Here is a 21846-nt window from a genome sequence, read left to right as displayed (position 1 = left end):
TTTTATCCAATACGCGTTGTCACGCAACATGATAGGTCATATTTCGTTCATTTGCCTAATCAAAAACGAACGCAAGGTTTCGTCTTCTTTTCTTTTAAATTCCTGACCTCTAGCAGGCTTCCGAGCTTCTGGTAGGTACTCAGAAGTTCTAGAATAACCGATTACTATAATTATTGAAGAAAGATGGATTGCTTATTAAGAAAATCAATCAATATAACAGACGCAGCAATATGTTAGTCCCATGCACCATTATGGGATATATGCAACTCAAATCTTACATCATATTTTAAAAATTAAAGTTGCCAGTTAACATACAAATGGCAACCGTTTCTGCAATTACTTTATCTCGAATCTCTCTCTACCTCTCTCTACCAAAGAGAATTTGTTAAGAATTGATTAATAGAAAAATATAAATAAAACAAAGTTTATAATAATTATTGATCTATTAACAATAATTTAATACAATAAAATTCACGCTCTCATGACACGCAGTGCGTCACTCCTCACTACAAACACAACTAATTCCGATTCCCATTTTAACTAACGAATCTTTGTAAGTCTATCTGTTAGTTAAAAATGGGAATTGATACATTTATATTTACATCATTCAATCTCTCACTCAGTGTTATTGCAAGTTGCACTTATATTATAAGCCGTCTCACTCTTAGGTATGTACTATGAGTGAGATGGCAATAGAAATCTTATTGGTGTGATTATGTCAGTGTCCATACAACATTTGTCCGGGTTTTATATTCAAAAGTAGTAATTATTACGTCAAAGATTTTGAATACTACGACACACAATAATTACAACTGTTTGACGGACATTTACAGCGCCAAGACAAATACACAAAAAAATTACTCAAACAAATATGTGTGTAAACGACTCTTGTGGCATACATATTAAAATAAATACAAAAATACAATAAGCTTACAACTAAATTCATGTCAATTGACTAATAACGACTTCTAGATAGTGCCTAATGAAAGAATATAATTGAATTATTTGAAAACTTTCGGATGGCAACACAGAATGTTATTGAATTTCTTAGGTTAGTATGATTTATTGTCTTGATACTTCATGCAATTACTCATTTGTATTTCTATTATATATTTTTTCCGAATAGTTAACAGGTATAATAGCCTTAATTTTGTTTTATTGATTTTTTGGATTCTGATTTTGATTATTCCGAATAAAGTTGTGTTTTATAATAAATATAGTTTTAGTTTTCCATGCAATTTAAGTATCAATAGTAAACGTATAATATTTAATTTCATAGAAATACAGTTACTATCAATGTAAAAAATAATAAAATAAAATCAAGTATTAAGTAAGTTTAATCCACAAAATAAATCAAACTTTTAGGGATACCATTGATTTTGCCGCGTTTTTTTGTTATCTTCTTTCATTAGCCAGACTCTAGACACATAATAGCGAGTTGTTTTCCTTGTTTCAAAGTTTGGAACTTAGTAAGCGCTAAGTGTGACTTTCGTTTGTCAAAAACTTATTTCTTAAGTCTCGTGTCTGAATCTCACCCTTAGCGCCTCGACTTTGAATCTTCAATCATAAATTGATTAAACAGACATTAATATCTTATGGTCTTTGTTGAAATCGAAGTATTTTCATCATTTTGAAATGCACCTTAAATCAAAGAAATTAAGTCAATATTTTAATTCAAGTAATATATCTTAGAAGAATCGCTTTTTCTTTAATATTACGTGTTGAGATCTATTTCGTTGGCTGGATAATGAATATTTTTCGTCCTTTAATACATTTTTATTCAATTAAAACCATCAATTTATTTAATGAATTTGCCAAATCATTATAATTACCAACACTTTGACCATATGACAGCAATCATATAATTACAAATAATATCACGTACGTTCGTTTGTGTGCGTTCCTTACGTACATAAACGAATACGTAAGGGCCTCACAGGATAAAAGGAAAAATATTTTAGAAATTTTTATAGATTCAATATTATATGTTTCCTTCTTTAAGGGAATGTATATCCTCAATAAGTTAAGTCCATTTTGACACATTTGCAACGTGACATGTCGAGTCTATAGAACGAATAACAGACGGTATTTTTATTAAGAAACGTCCAAAATGTAGAAAAGTTTTTTTTTATTGTAAGGCAAGTAAATAACTTAAAAAAATAATAATAAATGGGGTTAACTTAAATATTTTCAGACTAGAAGTAGTACGCGACAGTTTTTGTTATGTTATACGTGAAACAAGCGTCTACGCTATATTCTGGATATACGGACGGGATATCAGTAGTGTTCAGTAGTTAAAGAGTTATTCATCTCATCAACAGACGTCTGTGGTTGGGCTTGAATCTTTTTTCTTAGATTATGTTTGAGGAAAATACGATCAACACAATTCTAACGCATATTTAACAATATTCGATGGATATAAAAAAATAAATGGCATACAAATTTCGCTGGAACATTAGGAACTAGGAAATTTAAGGTTACATCTCACTGGATTTCCGGTTCCTATAAACAAAAACCTTTCGTAACTACGTTTTCTATACATTAATTTTTCGAATACGCTGTCAATAAACATGTTTTTGGACGGGTCTGATGAAGATCCCAGTTCCAAGTTTATCGCTGGTACTCTGTAACTTGTATGCAGTTTCGTTCTGATATAATTCTATCAAAATCGCGATTGGGAGTTACGGAATACCGGTCCTGTTTTTACACATTCAAATGTATATTTAATGTATTTCATGTATCATCATCAATGTATCAAATGTAATTTCACTCCATGCAATCAAATTTTATATTTATTAGCGTATATAGCATCAAATAGCTTTCAAATGTTCCGTCCTCATCACTCTTAACGTAAATAAACGGGACAACAAACCATTTGTGGTAATACGTTTACAAATACCCTTTATAAAAAAATAACTTCTAACTAAAGCACTGGTCTCTCATTACAATTTGACATAGAGACAAACCCAATTTAATTTTAAATTTTAACAATATTTTTGACCTTTGAGCCCAAACATTTCCGCTTCACCAATATACAAAAATATCTCGTATGTAGCGTGGACGCAACTGTACTTGTGACAACTGAGCAATTACTTAACTCGACGCCGGCTCGTTCATTTCCAGAACTCTGGGTTTCACAGGGCCTGAAAGAAACATTTTAAGATAATAAAACGAAATACAAACAAATTTGCACGTGATAGATAAAATTCATAATTATTTATTCATACAGGTAACACAATGTACACTTATGAACGTCAAAAAAAAATGAAATGCTTCTAATTTTACATATACTGCCAGTTCTCAAATCAAGGGCGTAGAACGGAAGAGAAGAACTGCCAATAAACTCTCCGCCACTCTTTTTAATCGCCAAATTTTTCGATTTAAACAACGTTTGTAAGGAGCTGCAACCATTACACCATGTTCCACATGACATCTTTACATTATTACAATTACAATCGAACGGAACGTATGCGTGAAAGACGCACGCGCGTTTTACGTACTTACATCGGAGGTCTACGATATGTGTTGAGCGAGAGTGTGGGTGTTATTGATTTTACTCTGAAGTATTTATACTGCTATTCATGGGAATATAGAGTTTATAATATTTTGTTAAAGCGTAAAAATTGTGTAGTTCGAAAGAAATCCTTTAAAAGATTTTTCTATTCTAATGAAACAATGGGTTTCGTCAATGTGTGAGTAAGGAAGTTAACTATAATAAAATAATTGATATTTTTAAAACAAGAAAAGCATAGACAAACAGAAACTTCAATAATATAAATATAGACTGACGAAGTACTTATCAAGATTCATGTCAATACAAAGTCCATTAATTTTATGTCTAAGCAAATATTCTTAACAAGGTTAGCAATGTTTATCTAATAAAAAATAAAACTCTATTACGAGTTTGCATGAAATAATCACGTGAAATACTATCACACAGTCATGTGCAACATTTGTATGCAGAATTTCTCATATTGTGTCAAAGAGAATATATAGAAAATAGATTCTATACCAGAGGTCCAGGGTTCGATTCAAGAAAGCGATAACTGTTTAGATACAGAATTAATTAGACCGGTCATGTCAGGCTTATACTATATAGACTCTCTTGCATTAATTCGTGACTTTTGTAATTATCTTTCTTATTCTTTTGTATTGCATTGCAATTCATGAAACATGATTAGTTTTTAGTTTATTTTTTATTTTAGATTAAGTTTGTGAGCATAATTTTAAAGTTTTACTTGTAATTTTAGTTTTGTTGATTTGTTTATGTGCACTTCTACTTTAGCCTCAGTATTAGTTTATGTAAAATTGCTTCAAAAGCTGCAGATGTTATTGATTTTCCCATACAGAAACAGGATATTAAGGATATTTATCGTACAAAAAGTAAAACTGGACATGGAGCAATTATTGTGGAATTGGGCAGCGTTATATTGAAAGATGGTATTATTGAAAAGGCACGCAAATTTAACAAAATGAATTCTGCTAACAAATTGAACACGGCACACTTAAGTTTGGAAGGACCAGCAAAGCCATTTTTTATTTCAGAATGTCTATCACCCTGCGGAAAACGATTAAATTATCTGGCTCGTGCATTTGCTCAGGAAAATGGATATAAATTCTGCTGGACCTCATTTGGAAGAACCTACCTGAGACAAGATGAAGGTAAACGGCATATTAGAATTGATAGTGAGGGTGATTTAAATAAACTTCGTCTAAAACAATGACTTTTTGAGGCCCCCAGGAAACTCCGCCGGCCTACGATAACTTTCCTGTTTGTGAAAATCCGGCACTTAATTATTGTTTTTATAGATATTATTTTATTTTTTTATATATTATATTATTGTTTTACTTTATATACATACTTATACTCTGTTCATTGTATTGTATTTTACATGACTAAAAAATTATACATTCTTAGTCTAGTGATCATGTTGAAATCGAGATCTTATCTTTGTAAAAATGTCAGCATTTCTCAGACACGAGTAGCTGCGACAAAAAGCTTAATATTTTACAAATGGCTAGATTTATTGATAATATAAATAATGATATTGATAATATAACAGTGGCAACTGCCTACAGTTGTGATATAAATAATTGTAATGATTTAGTAAAAAAATCAGGAAACTCCCTAAAAATTATAACACAAAATATCCGTAGCGTTTACAAAAATATTGATGCATTCTTGGCCCATATAGCTCGTCTGTACTTTGATCCAGATATAATAATTTTAACTGAATGCTGGTTAAACGATAATAAACCCATACCCAGTCTCAAGGATTATAATTCTTATTTCACAAAAAAGTGCTTAAATCAAAATGACGGTATTATAATTTATGCTAAACAAAATATAAATTGCGAAATTGAAGAACCTAATCCTAAAGATGCTAACTTTCTGCTAGCTAAAATAGTACCAGATATTGTACTTTTAGCTATTTATAGATCACCATCCTTTTACTACACTGAGCGCTTTTTGAATGCTTTGAATGATATTGTTAAATCTATAAAATCTAAGAATATATTTTTAATAGGTGATATAAATATCGATATAAAACCTGGAAACGGTGACAGAAACAGTAACTCTTACTTAAATTTAACCAGCGAATTGGGTTTTCTGCCAGGCCACACATATCCAACACGATTAAGCAATTGTCTCGATCATGTAATGGTTAAAACTGTTTTACAAACTAGTGTTATAGTTATAAATTCCACCGTAACTGATCACGACTCTATTCTAATAAATCTATCCCTTAACAGTAAACGGACTAATACTCAGTGCCCTTCCATTGTTGAAAGAGTAAATTTTAGTGAAGCTATAAAATATGTTGAATTGGCTGATTTTACTTTTATGACTAACAAGCAAGACGCCGAGTCTGCTGCGACTCGATTTGTTGAAATTCTGTCATCTGCTATTAAAGCTAACACTGAAAAAGTCCGTGTACCCAGGCGCAAAAAATCTCTTAAGCCCTGGATGACTCCGGGCCTACTTCGCTGTATCCGTCACCGGGATAAACTGCATCTTAATTTAAAAAGGGACCCCCAAAATGAAATTCTTAAAATAACCTATAAAAGGTACAGGAATTTTTGTTGCTCATTACTTAGAAAATTGAAGCGCGAACACGATAAATTCTTATTAAAAAGTGCAAAATCAAATAAAGAAACCTGGGCTGCAATAAAATATGTCACCGATAGTTCAAGTAAAAAATCTTCTGCCGATGAGTTAATTAGGAATTGTAACGCATTGGATGCGGTTGAGGACATAAATAGTTATTTTTCTAATGTTGGTAGAGAGCTAGCTGAAAAACTTACAGGGTGTAAGTATAACTACATATGTACAAGATCTAATTGCTTGACTAACTCCTTCGTACTAATGCCACCAGATGAGGTTGAGGTGGAATCTCTCATCTTAAGCTTAAAAAATGATTGTGCCACTGGTTGGGACTCTATACCAGCTCGATTTCTAAAAATGGTAAGACATGTCATTGTATCGCCGCTTACTATCTTGTTTCAGACATGTTTTAGGGAAGGCTGCTTTCCAAAAGTCTTTAAAAGGTCTCTCATTACTCCTGTTCACAAGGGTGGGGCACGGGATTGTGTTGCAAACTACAGACCGATTTCTGTGCTTACAGCACTATCAAAAATCCTAGAAAAGATGCTTAACGTGAGGTTAATACAGTTTTTAAATCGGTACAATATTCTGTCCAGCTCACAATTTGGTTTCAGAATGGGTATGTCAACAGAAGACGCTGTGGGTAGCTTGATTGAGTTTGTCACAGAAAAACTTGACAGGAAACAAAAGTGCCTTGGTGTCTTCCTCGATCTTGCCAAGGCATTTGATACCGTCTCAATACCTATACTTGTGGACAAATTGGAGCGAATTGGAATAAGAGACTCAGCCCTGCTTATTTTTAAAGATTTCCTTAGTGGTCGGGTGCAAAGGGTTAAGATTAATAATTATATTAGTTCCGACGCAAATGTAACTTTTGGAGTTCCGCAAGGCAGTATTCTTGGTCCAAGTCTTTTTCTTATTTACATAAACGACCTATGTAATATGTCCCTAACTAGTTGCAGGTTGTTTACCTATGCCGATGATACGGCTATAGTTTTTTATGGGGACACCTGGACCGAGATACAAAATATTGCCGAAAGCGGACTGCAGAAGGTGGCTAGATGGCTCAGGGAAAATTTACTTACTTTAAATATTTCTAAAACTTCGTATATTCAGTTCCAAACTATTAATTCCCATATGACTGATATTAATCTTAAAATACACATATGTGTCTCTGAGCGCAATTGTACTTGCATTAATATAACAAAATCCAATACCATTAAATACCTCGGTATCGAATTAGATAATAAATTGAGTTGGCTTCCTCACATTGAGATTATAACGGCACGCACGCGAAAACTAATCTGGACATTCAAAAAATTACGTTATGCCGCGGAATTTGAACTACTCCGCACTGTTTACTTTGCCTTAGTAAAATCGGTTATTGGATACTGCGTGAGCGTGTGGGGTGGAGCGTGCAAGTCACATCTAATTCAGCTTGAAAGAGCCCACAGATCTTTACTAAAAGTAATGACTTTCAAACCCTACAGATTTTCAACCACACTTTTATATAAACAGTGTGAGCTCCTCAGTGTTAGACAGTTATTCGTCTTTAATATAATAGCCAAACAACATGTCCATACCCCTTATAACCCAGAGGTTTGCAGTAACAAACGCTGTATACCAAATGTACTCCCCACAGCAAAATTCCGTACTACCTTCGCAAGGCGACAACGAGCATTTCTCTCAGTCTTTCTATATAATAAAATAAACAAAAAATTAAATTTCTACCCTCTTTCACTACATGACTGCAAATCAATTGTTAAGACTTGGCTTTTGTCCTTAAATTATGAGGAAACAGAAGATCTATTTAACTAACATGCTACAATAATATTTTAGTTATTTTGATTCATTAATTGTGTGTATAATTTATATATTTATACTAGTGTTACATATACCCATATGTAAAATGTATAATTATGTATATTTATGTATTATGTATATTTATGTATTTTAGTATTTTATGTGTATGTACCTATTTTATTACCTATTATATTCATTGTAATTTATACTGAAACATTTTTTTTAATATATGTTATTTTTGTTTAAGTATATTATGTGTAAGAAGATAATTAGATGTAATATCTGGAATTTACAAATGTCTATAAAAAGTATTGTCTTGTAAAATTTTGAATAAGCTCTCTTGACACTTGTTACGAATTATATTGGGAGAAGCCACTGACTCCTGAGATACAGGCACTAAAGCCTAGTTTAGGTGTCAGAGTCTTCATAGGATTTCTGTAATTACAAATATGTCAATAAAGATTATTATTATTATATTATTATTATTATATAGTATTTCTTTTCTTTTCCTTTCTAGGGTTGCCTGGAAGTGATCGCTTGTTAAGGTAGTCAGTTGCATACCTAATAATTTATGTTATTAGTAAAAAAACTAATCTTATTGTGCAAAATTAGTTTAAATATAAATTTGTGTTGTGTAGAAATCATAAACTATAAAGTATACATGTCAAAAGAGACTGGCTGCCCACAAGACAGGGAATACTAGTGTGGTACTATGTACTTTACCTAAATATACTGTACATTGTGTATAATAAAGTTTTCTTTCTTTCTTTAATGTAATGAAGTTTAAATAAATAAATACAGTGTAAACTCTTTTTAACGAATTCCAAGGGACCGCATTTTTCTTCGTTATAGAGCGTTTTCGTTTTCGGGAGGGAAGAGAAAAAACACCAAATTTAACTAATTACAATCAGTGACAATGGTGCGTTTAGTAACTGAGACATAAATTTCCTACAGGCAATGTAATCTAAAAATAATGGCACACGTGTTAATGTAATTAACAATAACAAAGGCGAGAAGGTTGTTTATAACCTAAGGTGTCTTTCTTTGAAATTTCGGCACCTCAAAAGGTTTTGAGGTTTTGTAAGCTGATTATTAAAACTATTACACTTAAGTATGTTGTTGATGTCTAAATATGAAAATATTTCTTCGTTATAGAGGATGGCTGTTGCGTTATAAAGGGTAAATTAATGTATGGGTTTTGTGTTAAACCAAACAAATCTACCTCATGTTTACGTTACAGAGGCGTTTTCGTTATGACGTAATCTATATATATAAAAATGAAACCCGTTTTCCGTTGTCACGACATAACATGAAAACGGCTTGACCGATTTGTCTAATTCTTTTTTTATAATATTACTTGAAGTACGAGGATGGTTCTTACGGAGATAAAAATTAAAAAAAATTGAGTGAAAAAGTCTAAAAACAACACTTTACTATATTCCCATACAAAATATTCGTAATAATATTTAAAGGCAATTTGAACTTTAATACCATATCATAAAGTTCAAGTGTTAGTGGAGGAGTTCCGGGAAGGTTAATTTTTATTTTTTGACATAATGTATTTGTTGTCTTATCAATTTTCTTTTTTTTATAGACCGTAGTCCCGAATAGCAGAATAAGTATTTTAAACGAATAAAGAATCGACTGTTAGGCGGTACGATGTTCGCCAGGCCAGCTAGTGACCTTATAAAGAGTTTACACTGTAAATAAAGTTAATTCAAATTAACCCGGTATTGTATTAAGAGTTTTTTAACCTCGACTTCTAAATTATTTTTTTAATATGGTAATTACACTTCCGATACACATCAAAATAAATATCATAAAAAATAACATACTTCGTAGTTTCAGAAGGTCAATTATAGACTTGAATAATCAAGTTGACGACCTTATGCGAGCCCTACCGGAAGAGCTCAGTTGTTCTTCCTTATTTTGAAATAATGAAGGGCCTAATTATACGTAGTTTGTAATTTAAATTTTTAATTTGTAATTTGAATTATTCAATTAAAATGTATGTTTCTTCCCTATTTAGTTTCTTTTTTAGACGGACGATATATTTACATTCCGTTTACGACGACATCGTTTAGACTTTAGAACAACATACCGGTTATATTGACCAAAATCAAAGGTCCCGGCTGAATTCTATTGTATAAGGTACTTAATAATAACGCTATCGGCTGTTACGACTATCGGTTTTTACGACCAAATATGAGTAGTCTCTTCGATGTCGTTATATCAGATTTTTACTGTACATATTTATTTATAAAAGCTTGCCAACTCTCGGCACACTAATACATTGGTACAAGCAAACATAACAAAAATGAATAGATAAAACAATTTGTTAAACTACAGCAAAATCGATTTCAAAGTGCCTATCTCGTATATCAAAATGCTAAAACAATATATGAAATTAATGGGTGAACATTATTTTTAAAGTATAAAGAAATGTTTGCTTACCCGCTATCGTTGTGGTAGATGTAAGACCGGGTACAGCACTCGGTGGGGCCGTTGGAATAACTGAAACCTCTTTTGGCCTCTGAAACATCAATTTACGAATTCAAAATTTAGCTATCTCTATCTATCGAGTTTTGCTTTAATATCAACGGTCCTCTCGTAGTGGCCTCATGGATGTACCTCAAGGAGAAGGTATAGGGCCTTTATTTTGAAAACGATAAATGTTTATTCCATGTAATGGAATAAACATCGTTACCATGGTAACAGTACTAGTACCGATTTTGATAGGAATTCCATGTTGTATAACCGTCACTGACCAAAAAATTTATAGTACTGGAAACATGTGCAACTGCTGTGCATCAATGGACCTTCTAGACCTTCTGTGCAACACTCGCTCATACGGTGAAGGTAAACATCGTGTCAGGCTCAGGCAGGACACTTGTCTTTTTAAACAAAAACAAAGAGATATAGAAATCTGAGGCCCTGACATAAAACTATTCGTAGCCAGTTAACGTCTACTGTTGGACATAGCGATTGCATCCAATGCCTTCCCTCCACCCTCACCAGGTCACCAGTGCGAGGCCGTCCAACGCTTCGCAGACTGGCCTCCATTCCAGGACTTTTTTTAAAATTTATTTATTTGTTTTTATAAATAAATAAATTTAAAAAAAAGTCCTGCCCTAACAGGCGACCCTAAATTGACATGAGTGCACAATAAGTGAATAAAACTTACAGACTAAACAAAAAAAAACAAACAAGAAACTGAGGCACTAACAAATAATAGAACTTTTGACAGTTCACTCAACGGACAATGAAAAAGGTCCGTTAACCTATGTCCGTTAACTAAATTAATACTTACTGTTTATATTAATATTTGTTTAAACTCACATTAATTTCTTCAATTACGCTTTGCAATCCATCCAATCGACTCATAAGCGTTGTATTCAAGACAGCGATCTGTTCTTTAAGGCTTTCGTCCAATTTGACGTTTTCCGACACGTTAGCTATCGTATCGTTGGTTCTCTCGTCCAGGTGTACTAAGTAGCTCTTCAGCTCCTCAACACCTGAGGTTGCTGTAAGAGCCTGCTTATGAGCTGATGATATTGAGCTGTCGAATCCCTTGATCTGTTGAAGAATAATAAGACGTGTAACGAGAAAACTACTGGAGCTATTTCAAAAATCCTTTAGAAAGTAATATATACTATATTATTTTCCCAAAAAAGGTGAACCGTGCGAGGCAGGGACAGGCCGTTGTGTCACCGTTAAATTATAAACACCGTTAGATTGTAATCTATCTCGCGAGATTGTGAACTGTCGAAAGATTGTGAACCTCAACGTACTGTTTACAATTTAACGTATTATTTGGTAGATTGTAATCTATCGAAGTAAAACCGTCAAATTACAATCTTAAAATTGTCAACTGTCCGAAGGCTGTTCCGGATTGGTCGGCTTTATTGTAGACCGTTCTATGTCCATAGAATTAGGAATGAAACACGGGTATCAGTCAAATAAACTGAATGCACTTAAAGAATTGTGACATCAAGTATGTTTTCATTACTTAGTAGGTAAACAATAATTCTGACATAAATACACATTTCGACAGTTCACAATCTCGCGAGATAGATTACAATCTAACGGTGTTTACAATTTTACGGTGACAGTTATATTAGCTTAACTCAACAAGTTTATATTTCAACCGTCTTCGAGACAGGAAAGCCATACAATCGCTAATCCTCGTCTTGTCACTCAAATGTCCTTGTTGTGAATATAATAGCTAACATATATCAGTGATGAATTTACTAGTGGGATTGTATATGGAGTGTGCCTTCAAATTGACGCAATACAATGCGAATTGCGTCACTTAGGCGGCACCTATAAAATAATAAACGACACCAATGCAAATATAAATTACGGTCGTCAATTTCTTAAATCGAATTTGATTGAAAATTCCTCTATATTATATGTATAGATTATTTTTTTGCCACTTAAATAGCAGTCGCTAAGTCTGAAGTACGTCATAAATGTATTGAATTTTGACTAGGAAGCCTCGTTTCTGAACGTCACCCTAAGATACTTTATGATAATTTTCTTAAAGTATTCGATAATTTCATACATTTGTTATACTAGGCAATATTATTGAACATTCTGTTTTTAAATTTCCCATAAAAAATAACTATTATATTATTACAAATATTCAATTGTGTTGCTAAAATTTATTTTAGCTACGACATCTGTCCCTATCTCGTCAAAGCTTAAACAAAACACAAACAAAAACTCCTACAAATGCACAACTATAAGTATTTGGAAAACGAATGATCATATCCTGGATGGTGATTGGTTTACGCTGTTGACAAATGACAGTCGTTATATTTCAAATCCCCAATTTAATAATCACCTGTGAACCAAAGTCAGCGACAGTTCTCTGCAACTCTGCTATCCTCCGGGGAGTATCGACCAGCTTCGGCGCCGCCGACAGCTGTTCCGACACAGACATGAGTTCACTTGATGTCTTATTCATTTGTAATATCAGCGCCTGATGCGCCGTCTCCAGCTTTTCGAGTCTCTCTTGCAAGGCACTCGCGTTTTTCTTCAGCTCCTTGAAGCTTGTGTGACAGAGTTGTAAGTCATCGTTCACATTACCGCCTATCGTTGATACTGAGGACAAATGTGATTGTTAAAAATTTGTAGTTACGACGTAAGAATTTGATGAATACCTGTCAAATGCACTTTCAAATTTGGCAATTTGAATACAAAAGTGACGCACAAAATCACATTTCACATAGTTTGGGTCCTCTGATTGATACATTTTTGTGAAAAACTAAAGATATTTTTATTATTAAGATTTTATTTAAATAACACTATAGGGAAAAAAGCTCAAAAGCTTTACCTGTTGAACGTTAACGTATTAACATTATTTTCAATTATGCATTATGACATTTATACCAAAAGCAATGAAGACATTATTTTTCATAGTACTAACTTTTCTTGAGAGACAATTCAAGTATAATTTAGAATCGTGAGCTGTCGAACTGTTTTCAGTATGAAGTAGTATTTAACTTGATTAAGCTTTGAGATCAGATACAGGCATCAATATTAATCATAGGGGTGGTAAGTGAAATAAAGATTTATTGTTGAATTGTCTTCGTTTTAGCCTAATCTTATCTGTCAGACAGATATAATTTTTAAAGAAAATACTTTTTAACCGGATTGAAGTTATGTATTATTATAAATTTACAATTATTTTACATAATTTTAAATTTAACCGACGTTTAGCTATATATATATATATATATATATATATTTAAGTTGTTGTTAGAATATTTTTCACAAGTATTCCACAAAACAAACGCCACAGCATACATAGTTTTATAATCATTAAAAAAAATATTTTCCAGTGAACTAGAATAATGAAACAATAGTTTAATATATGTTGCGTTGTATTTTGCTTTTAATGAATTTCTTTTACAACTATATTTAATAAACCTTACAAAAATGGTTTTTAGTCTGTTTTACTTCATTCAAATTTGACAATAGGGAAAAATACCAGTAATCATTATTCGTAATAAGCTATCATTGTATATGCCACTATTCTAACGTGTACCAGCAGTACAAAGCTAACTGAAAAAGTAACTTTATTAAACAAGTGTTAACACTTCAGTAGTTTTTGGAGTTTGTGGCAATTTTCAGACATAGATAAAAAAAAAAAATTTACGTCGTAAAAGGTGCGAGCACATCTTATAAATCTATAGCGCACATTTATATACAAGTAAACTACTCAATATAATTTATATAAACTAGATAATGTTATTTATAAATTAAATTTAGAAAATTTAGATAGTTTCGTGAATTATCTTGAATATTAAAAGATATATACCAAAATTAATCTCTTTTAAAAAAAAAACATATTTGGCCCTTAGCCATTTAGTTTCTCACCCCTAGTATATACCCCTAGTGTATAGTTGTATGTACGTGTGTTTAAGTAGTACACTCTGTTTAAGTCATAAGGTAAAAAACTTTTATGTATACTATCTGACAATGTCAAAATGTTCCAGTGATTTTTTCTTTACCCCTTTATACGTTACACTAAATATTTTTATTATCAAGTCATCGTATATGTTAGTATATGTAACTATTATAGGATACTTGAAGAATAACAAAGGTTAATCTTACTCTTACATTAAGTACATAAAACACTCTTCATAATCTTATCTAAGGTAAATATCCTCTTAGTTACATCACACGAAAATAAAATCCCCAAGATGGTGTGATACCCACCTCTGTCCATTTCCACTCTCAGCGACACAATCTGCTTCCGAACATCTACAAACAGCCATAGAACTGTAGCAGCTGATACGACACACACACACAGTGCTAATGCAGCTGCTAAGCGAACAAAAGGTCGCGATCTTCGTGTACGGGATGTCCTTCTACCCCAGGGTTCTCCTTCATCGCTGGACGCTGATAACAACCGCCCACCCCTTGAACCCACACCGCCCACTAACGCATCCAGCTCTCGCCTTTTCCTCATTTTCTTCCCGCCACGCAACGGCACCGTCGCGTGCACACCACTCTCCATATTATCGCTACCGTAAACACATTCACACCGACTTATCAAGGCGAGCGCACAACACGACGACCGTTTATCGAATGAAGTCGTAAATAAAGTTCAGGAAAGGATTATTGATGTCAATGGCTAGCTTAATTGCGGATCGGTCTGGGTCTGATATTTGCATATAACCTTTTCGAATTTCGGAAATTATTTTTTTATTAGCGGCCAGATATAAACCATACAAAGTAATGAGGTTAATTAATTGCGAAGCAGCGCGCCATATGCGATATCGCGATTTTAATAGTGTAGTAAAATAAGTGAACCAATGAGTGTAGCAAATCTAAACAAACGACCATTATATTGTTAATTGAACCTGAAGTGAACAAGTAGCATTAGAAAGGCGTCATTAAATATAGCCTTGATCTTGAACGCGAAATTATTATTAAGAGCCATGATTAGCGCAGCAATTTCAAACTTTGCTGTTATATTTCTAGTTTATACTATCTCTCGTTTATTATTTAGCAAAGTATGACAAATGGACATAATAATAAAAGAAGGGAAGAGAAGGTTTATAATAGTTGCCGTGGTGTTTAACAACAGAAAAAAACTGAATTATATTCATTAAATATTTTACTTTCAAACATAGTAAAACACTAGCTTTTGTTATTGTATACTGATTCACATCTACGATACAACTCGGAAATCTCTCCCTTATATGATAACCACATTACGACCACCGCTCTTATATATAGAACATTTTTGGAAATATATGCCGCGCGTGAGTGTTAAACAAAAGATAAATATACGAGGATAGATATAACCAATTGTATATAAGGACAAAATGTACGGATGCGGTCCGAGAAGGTTTTCCTATAATGAGGAAAGTGGAACGCGGAACGTCATTGGGTATGATAAGGAAATGCATTGTTATGCAGAAACATATGAATAATCTGTTATAGCTATTAATCGATATGATTTTAAATCAATACTCAGTGTATGGTGAATGTTTTTATAATGCCTTTTACATTTATTTATTTACACTTCGTTGAATTTAACATATACCTAAAAAGAGGTTACATAAGTTATTAGGCAACGGCCTTGTCGCTATAAAGCGATTTGCTGGCAACCCTAGTTTGGAAAAATAGAAGAAAAAACAATACCACCGAAGGTGCATAAATCATTTATAAAAAACAAATAAAATTCCATGTAACATTAGAATTATACAATACTAAACTAAAATATATAATAGTGGCTCTAGCGTTCGACTCTCATCCCTGAGGTCATAGGTTCATTCACTGGCTGTGAACCAATGGACTTTCTATGTGCGCATTAAACGTTCGAACGGAGAAAGAAAACCTGAGAAAGCCTTAGACTTAAAAAGTTGACGGCGCATGTCACGCACAGGAGGCTGATCACCTACTTGTCTATTGACAATTGATCATGAAACAGATACAGAAATCTGAGTCCTAGACCTAAAAAGGTTGTAGCGCCACTGATTCATTATTATTTTAAACTAAAATATAAAAAAATAATATTAAAGAAAGTAAAAGCCTAATTAGGTTTATAATTCAAAACTCTCGTCAAACGTAAATTAGTCAATGAAGATTTTTATACATTTGTCGATTATTTAAATTTTAAATGATCCTAATCCTTGGGATTGATTTGCTACAGTTCAAACAATTTGTATGACTCAAAACTTAACGATTAAAAAGAGTGGCGGAGAGCTTCTTGCCCTTGACTTGCTAACTGGTAGTAAGTGTAATTTAGAATCAATTTAAAATCTTGTCCGTTGACGTTCATAAGTGTACTTGGCTACCTATATGAATAAAGTTATTTTGAGTTTCAGTAGGGTTAATAATACGTTAAAAACTAGGCTCGCATACTAAAGGTAGTTACATTGTCACACATATACCCAGAACGCACCATAAGCGTTAATGCAACTACTACGACGAATGCTTAGTTATATTATTTTATCATGTAAGGGTTTTAGCAGTAAGAATAGAATTATATTCAGATCAGTCTAACATCGACCACCGTTTAAATAGGAGTCTAATATTGACTACCGTTTAAAATAACACTTGTATTTTTTAATCAATAAAGTTTCTTTTATATTTTAAAAAAAATCTATTAAATACCGTCGCGATTTCACTAGGTACCATACATCAATAGTACGTAAATAATAATAGTTATCGTAGTATTTAACTTATATGTATAAGCAATCATAAAGGTACAGTCTTTATTACAAAATCCGGAACAACACAATGACAATCTCGAAGACTAGACGACGAATGATTTAAATATGCGTACTAAACGTACACGAATACGTACTAAAAAGAAATGGTTCGCATAATTCAGAGCTACATCAGAAATGGTTGACCTCTATACAAGCACCTATTACGTTTTTAACCCGGATTCAGGCGTACTTTGAAAGCTTTGTTTCTGCAACTAGAACGATGTTGAACATGGTAAAGCTCTGTAGAGTCACCTTCGAGCCACCTTCTTATACACTGAATGGTATGTATGAATATAGAATACCGCCCATGGACACTGAATACTAGAGGGCTCTCGTGTCGCCACCTTTTAAGAATTGGTACGCTCTTTTCTTGAAGGACCCTAAGTCGAATTGGTTAGGGAATACCTCAGGGCAGTGTTCTTACACACACTGGCCACATAGTGGTGGTAAGGTCTTAAGGTTTTTCTCACATATTAAATACAACTAAGCTGTTTGAATAGTTAGTTATTCCAACTCAAGGCAAGGGTCACATTCACAGGTCATAGAAACGTAACCGCACTAAATATTTTAACCAAAATTAGTACAAAATTCAGTGGCGTGTAAACATCAACCTTCAAGGTCACACAAACAAACTAACCCTATTAATATTTTCAGTTCCACGTCGGTATACTTAAACGCATTTTTATTGTGAATTATGAATGAAAATAATTTCCACGAAAATATTTCAATCTCGACCGTTTATAAACTTCATTAATAATTTTGACTAAGGCAGGACATTTTGAAACCATGTCAAGGTCGTCGAGGCTAACCAACCTATGTATTGAGCGTGTGTTTCAGGAGCGTGTAACATATTTATTACTTGATTGGTGTTACACAAACTTAGTACAAATTATAATTGCAACATGATACTGATATTCTTCCGTCTGATTTAGTGGACATTTAATATTGCGAACTGTCAGATTCAGCCTTAACAGCTGTGGTGGGTCTGTTTTGGCGAGAGTAGTTCAGGCGGATAAACATTTTATGAGTGGCGGTAGCTGGCCATAGCCACAGGCTTTTTTGTCTTTATCCTAATTATATTTATGCAATACCTTTTGATATTATTTTCATACCTTTATTACACATTGGAATACATTAATAACGCAGTTATGCAGTAGTATAATGAATGACGGAATTGAAATTGAGGAATACTTAAATGATCCTAATCTTTGGGATTGATTTGCTCCAGTTCAAACAATTTGTATGACAATACTTGGCGATTAAAAAGAGTGGCGGAAAGTTTCTTGCCAGTACTTCTTACCCGCTCTACGCCCTTGACTTGCGAACTGGTAGTAAATGTAAATTTATAATTAATTTAACTTGACAATTCATAAGTGTACTTGTTTACCTACATGAATCGAACGAAATCGCAATCGCACCTTTCATAAAAATAATTATTTGAACCAAATAACCAACTACTCAGTAACAGTCTATGTAAATCGATATAATAGATTATACATAATTAATTTGTTTATCAAACCAATAAGCTCAATTACTTTGATGACGACGACATTAAAACGTGAAGATGAGTTTTAATTCCAATTGTTTCAAGTATCACTGACTCCAACAGTGGTATAATAATTCCAGTACAATAACTGAACAATGTTGTTTTGTTTAGAAAACCGATTTATATATAAACAATTAAAACGGTAATAAACAATACAAAGTAGATTAAATATCGTTGTTCTTTAGGATTATTGTTTGTTTATTTATCTATGTATCAAAAAACTATTGTGATTTGTGGTCGGTTTTAAGTAAGTTCGTAACGGAACTTACTTAAAACCGACCACAAATCACAATAGTTTTACCAATTTAATAATTAACAAAACAATTATATAACAGAGCAAATTACACATAACATTTTCCTTACGTTGAAATATTTACAAAAATCAGAATTTAAATCTATGTAGTTATAATACAGCACAGAAGCATATAAAACGAGAAAGATAAGATAAAGACACGTTATATCGACCTATGTTTCCTAGACGCAGTGAATGGACGTAACGCATGCGCGTATCTCCTTACGCCACACTAATAATTCCATACTTAATAAATAAACACTTAAATAGATTTTATTTAAAACGCCACTAAAATCTGAGATATATGAAGACAGACCGAACCGCAATCAAAGACACACCTTTAATCTCAACATGAAATAGCTATAGCTTATCACTTGCACTAACAGATAAAAACGTCGAGGTATGGTAAAACACAACGCTTTTAGAAGACTGACTTCTGGGACTCGGGGTAGCGTATTGTATGACGTCACAATATGACGCATGCGTGCGAGAAATTCGCGTCTAGTATAGGACATGGGGTTACCCAATTGAATAGTGGATGACGCTATTATTTTTCTGGACATTAAAAATATCATTTTATCTTGATGACGTTAGAATTTACCACGAGGATACAAAAAAACAAGTGATATAAATTGATTAAAATTGATCTTTTATACTCATGCCAGTCTTAGGTAAAGCAGTGCCTAAAATGTTTAAAATTAAGTCAAACATTCGACAGTTGCAAATGAATTTAAGTTTAACATCCTTCAGAGTGTTAATCCTACTCTACTCGCATCAATTAGGATATGCAAGTAGAAGAGAGTTTTTATGTTGTATTTAAACTGTTTTTATTTTTATGCCAATGAATGTGTAAATTAAGTTTTATATAATCTGTATTTTTTTGTAAATGGTGATTTGTTCAATACTGAACTTAGCTATGACTAATTAAAATTCTATTGGTTGAGCAGACTCATTCCTATTTTCTGAGGGCACTGCTATGAACATTTCACATCAGAGCAATGCATCTGAACAGCTCATTGTTTTTCAATAACTTAACAAGGGCTTTTTACATTATCATGAACAAATCATATAGAAATGTGTATAGATTCTGTTGTTAAAAATACATATTTTTATTGAAATACTTTAGATAATTCTTGAAATACTGAACAAAAGTTAGCTTTATATCTATATATATTATTATTGTTGGCTTAATTTTACACAATGCACTATCAAAATTGTAATCACCAAAATTTAATGAATTACCTTAGTAACCTAGTGAAACTTACCTTTAGCTATGTCAACTTTCATAGTAGTGACTTGGTCATACAGCGATGCACAAATCCATGTTAGCATAAGTAGCCATAAAACCAATGTTCCTCTTGTTGCCCAGCACAAAACGCAATGAACCTCATTACCTAAGCTTGGTTCAACAATTCTAGGTTGACCAACCCTGTTTCGCTCCTTTCTAAAAAATAATTCATAATTTAAACTTAATTCTCCACTCTAATATAGATTACAAATGGACAAGCATACCTTGACATTTTCTTTTTCCTATTAGGTATTATTTCTAATTGTAAATCCTCAGAATCTTCGTCACTAGATAAGTCCAAGAGACGAAAGTTTTCTTTGTTAACTTTTGACATTGTTCGTCAAACATAAACATTCCTTGAACATTGAGATGCGAATTTTCTAGTATTTTGTTATAAGTTTATAACCTATCATTACCTACCATTTATAGAGTAGGTATAAATTTATAAAGTAGGTATAAATTTCTGGTACATATTTTAGCTTTATAAATACACGCAATAATGAAATGTATGATAACCAATTATAAGCATCTCAAGTTGAATAAAAACTATCTAAATCTAAATCCAAACTCAAAACTCAACGGGGAAAAGTTAAAAACTGAAGTTGAAAATTGAAATCCAAATTGAAATTCGCGTTTTCATATTTTCAGGCTGTCATAATGCAAGTATAAACAGATAACAGCTGACATAATGCCGACGCTGATACATTGCTTCTAGATACATAGTGCGTTTTCCAATTACAGCACTAGAGCGCATTATGCGGCATAATGCTCAACGTTGAATGTTCCAACTACAGCAACGCTTCGCACAATTGAGCTCTCTCAAAACGAATGCTCTCGCGTGCTTCTCGCAATCAATACCAACACAGTGACTGAAAATTGACCAGTGTTTTTCTTTAAGTTGGCATTTATCGAAATTTTCGTTAGTAAATATTATTTATTGTTGAAAAATTTGTAAAGCTGCGTATAAATTAAGCGCGGCAGCCGCGCCAGCCAATGTTCGACCAGAGTTGACCTTCATTTGCCGCGCGAGCCAATATGAAGATGTAAATTTAGTTGGACGTGTCTGCCGCGCGCGGCAGGCGATCGATCACAAACAGACCGCGGCAGATAGTCAGACCAGTTCACTCTTGTAAACCTGCGAGTATGGACGCCCGTGGTCGGGCGGCTGCCGCTTCCATTGTGATTCACCATCTTATTTGTAAAAAAAAAAAAATAAAAATAAATATTTATTTATTTAATTTTTCAAATGTAAACTGAACTCTATTGACCTTTTCCAGTCTTTGATTATTTAATTGCATGTAATTAATTATTTGCATGCAAAAACTATTTTTAATAATGCCAGAGAAGTATAACTTCTTACGCGCGTACATAAGTACACGCACCCATTTTTTTGTATGTAATTAATATATAATTGTTATATTAGTTACTTTATAAGTTATAGCTTTGTCATCAATATTTAAATCCAACTTTATATATGTACAACTGTATATGTACGCACCCTTTTTTACGTATTCGCCGCGCGAGCCAAATCACCAAAACTATAACCGTCCCAACTGCGCGCGAGCCAACGACTGAAGC

At 32.9% G+C, this 21846-nt stretch overlaps 1 protein-coding gene across 3 annotated transcripts; it reads right to left on the bottom strand.

Moving 5' to 3' along the window:
* Positions 1-1376: 1376 nt before the first annotated feature.
* On the bottom strand, positions 1377-20880 carry LOC125057389 (EF-hand calcium-binding domain-containing protein 14). 3 transcript variants are annotated; one of them, XM_047661074.1, is made up of 6 exons: positions 20493-20880; positions 20246-20424; positions 12756-13015; positions 11249-11485; positions 10364-10442; positions 1377-3143 (listed from the first exon to the last, which is right to left on the bottom strand). In XM_047661074.1, the coding sequence occupies exons 1-6, from the start codon at positions 20600-20602 to the stop codon at positions 3094-3096; spliced, it is 915 nt and encodes a 304-aa protein (XP_047517030.1). In that variant the 5' UTR covers positions 20603-20880; the 3' UTR covers positions 1377-3093. The 3 variants fall into 3 exon arrangements, with proteins under 3 accessions (XP_047517030.1, XP_047517014.1, XP_047517022.1); XM_047661058.1 differs by lacking the exons at positions 20246-20424; positions 20493-20880 and adding exons at positions 14636-15098; positions 19319-19433; XM_047661066.1 differs by lacking the exons at positions 20246-20424; positions 20493-20880 and adding exons at positions 14636-14967; positions 19319-19429.
* Positions 20881-21846: the final 966 nt, after the last annotated feature.

This window comes from Pieris napi, chromosome 2, assembly GCF_905475465.1.
Source record: "Pieris napi chromosome 2, ilPieNapi1.2, whole genome shotgun sequence".
In the NCBI taxonomy this organism is placed as follows: Eukaryota; Metazoa; Arthropoda; class Insecta; order Lepidoptera; family Pieridae; genus Pieris; species Pieris napi.
This window is presented reverse-complemented; position numbering and strand designations above follow the sequence as displayed.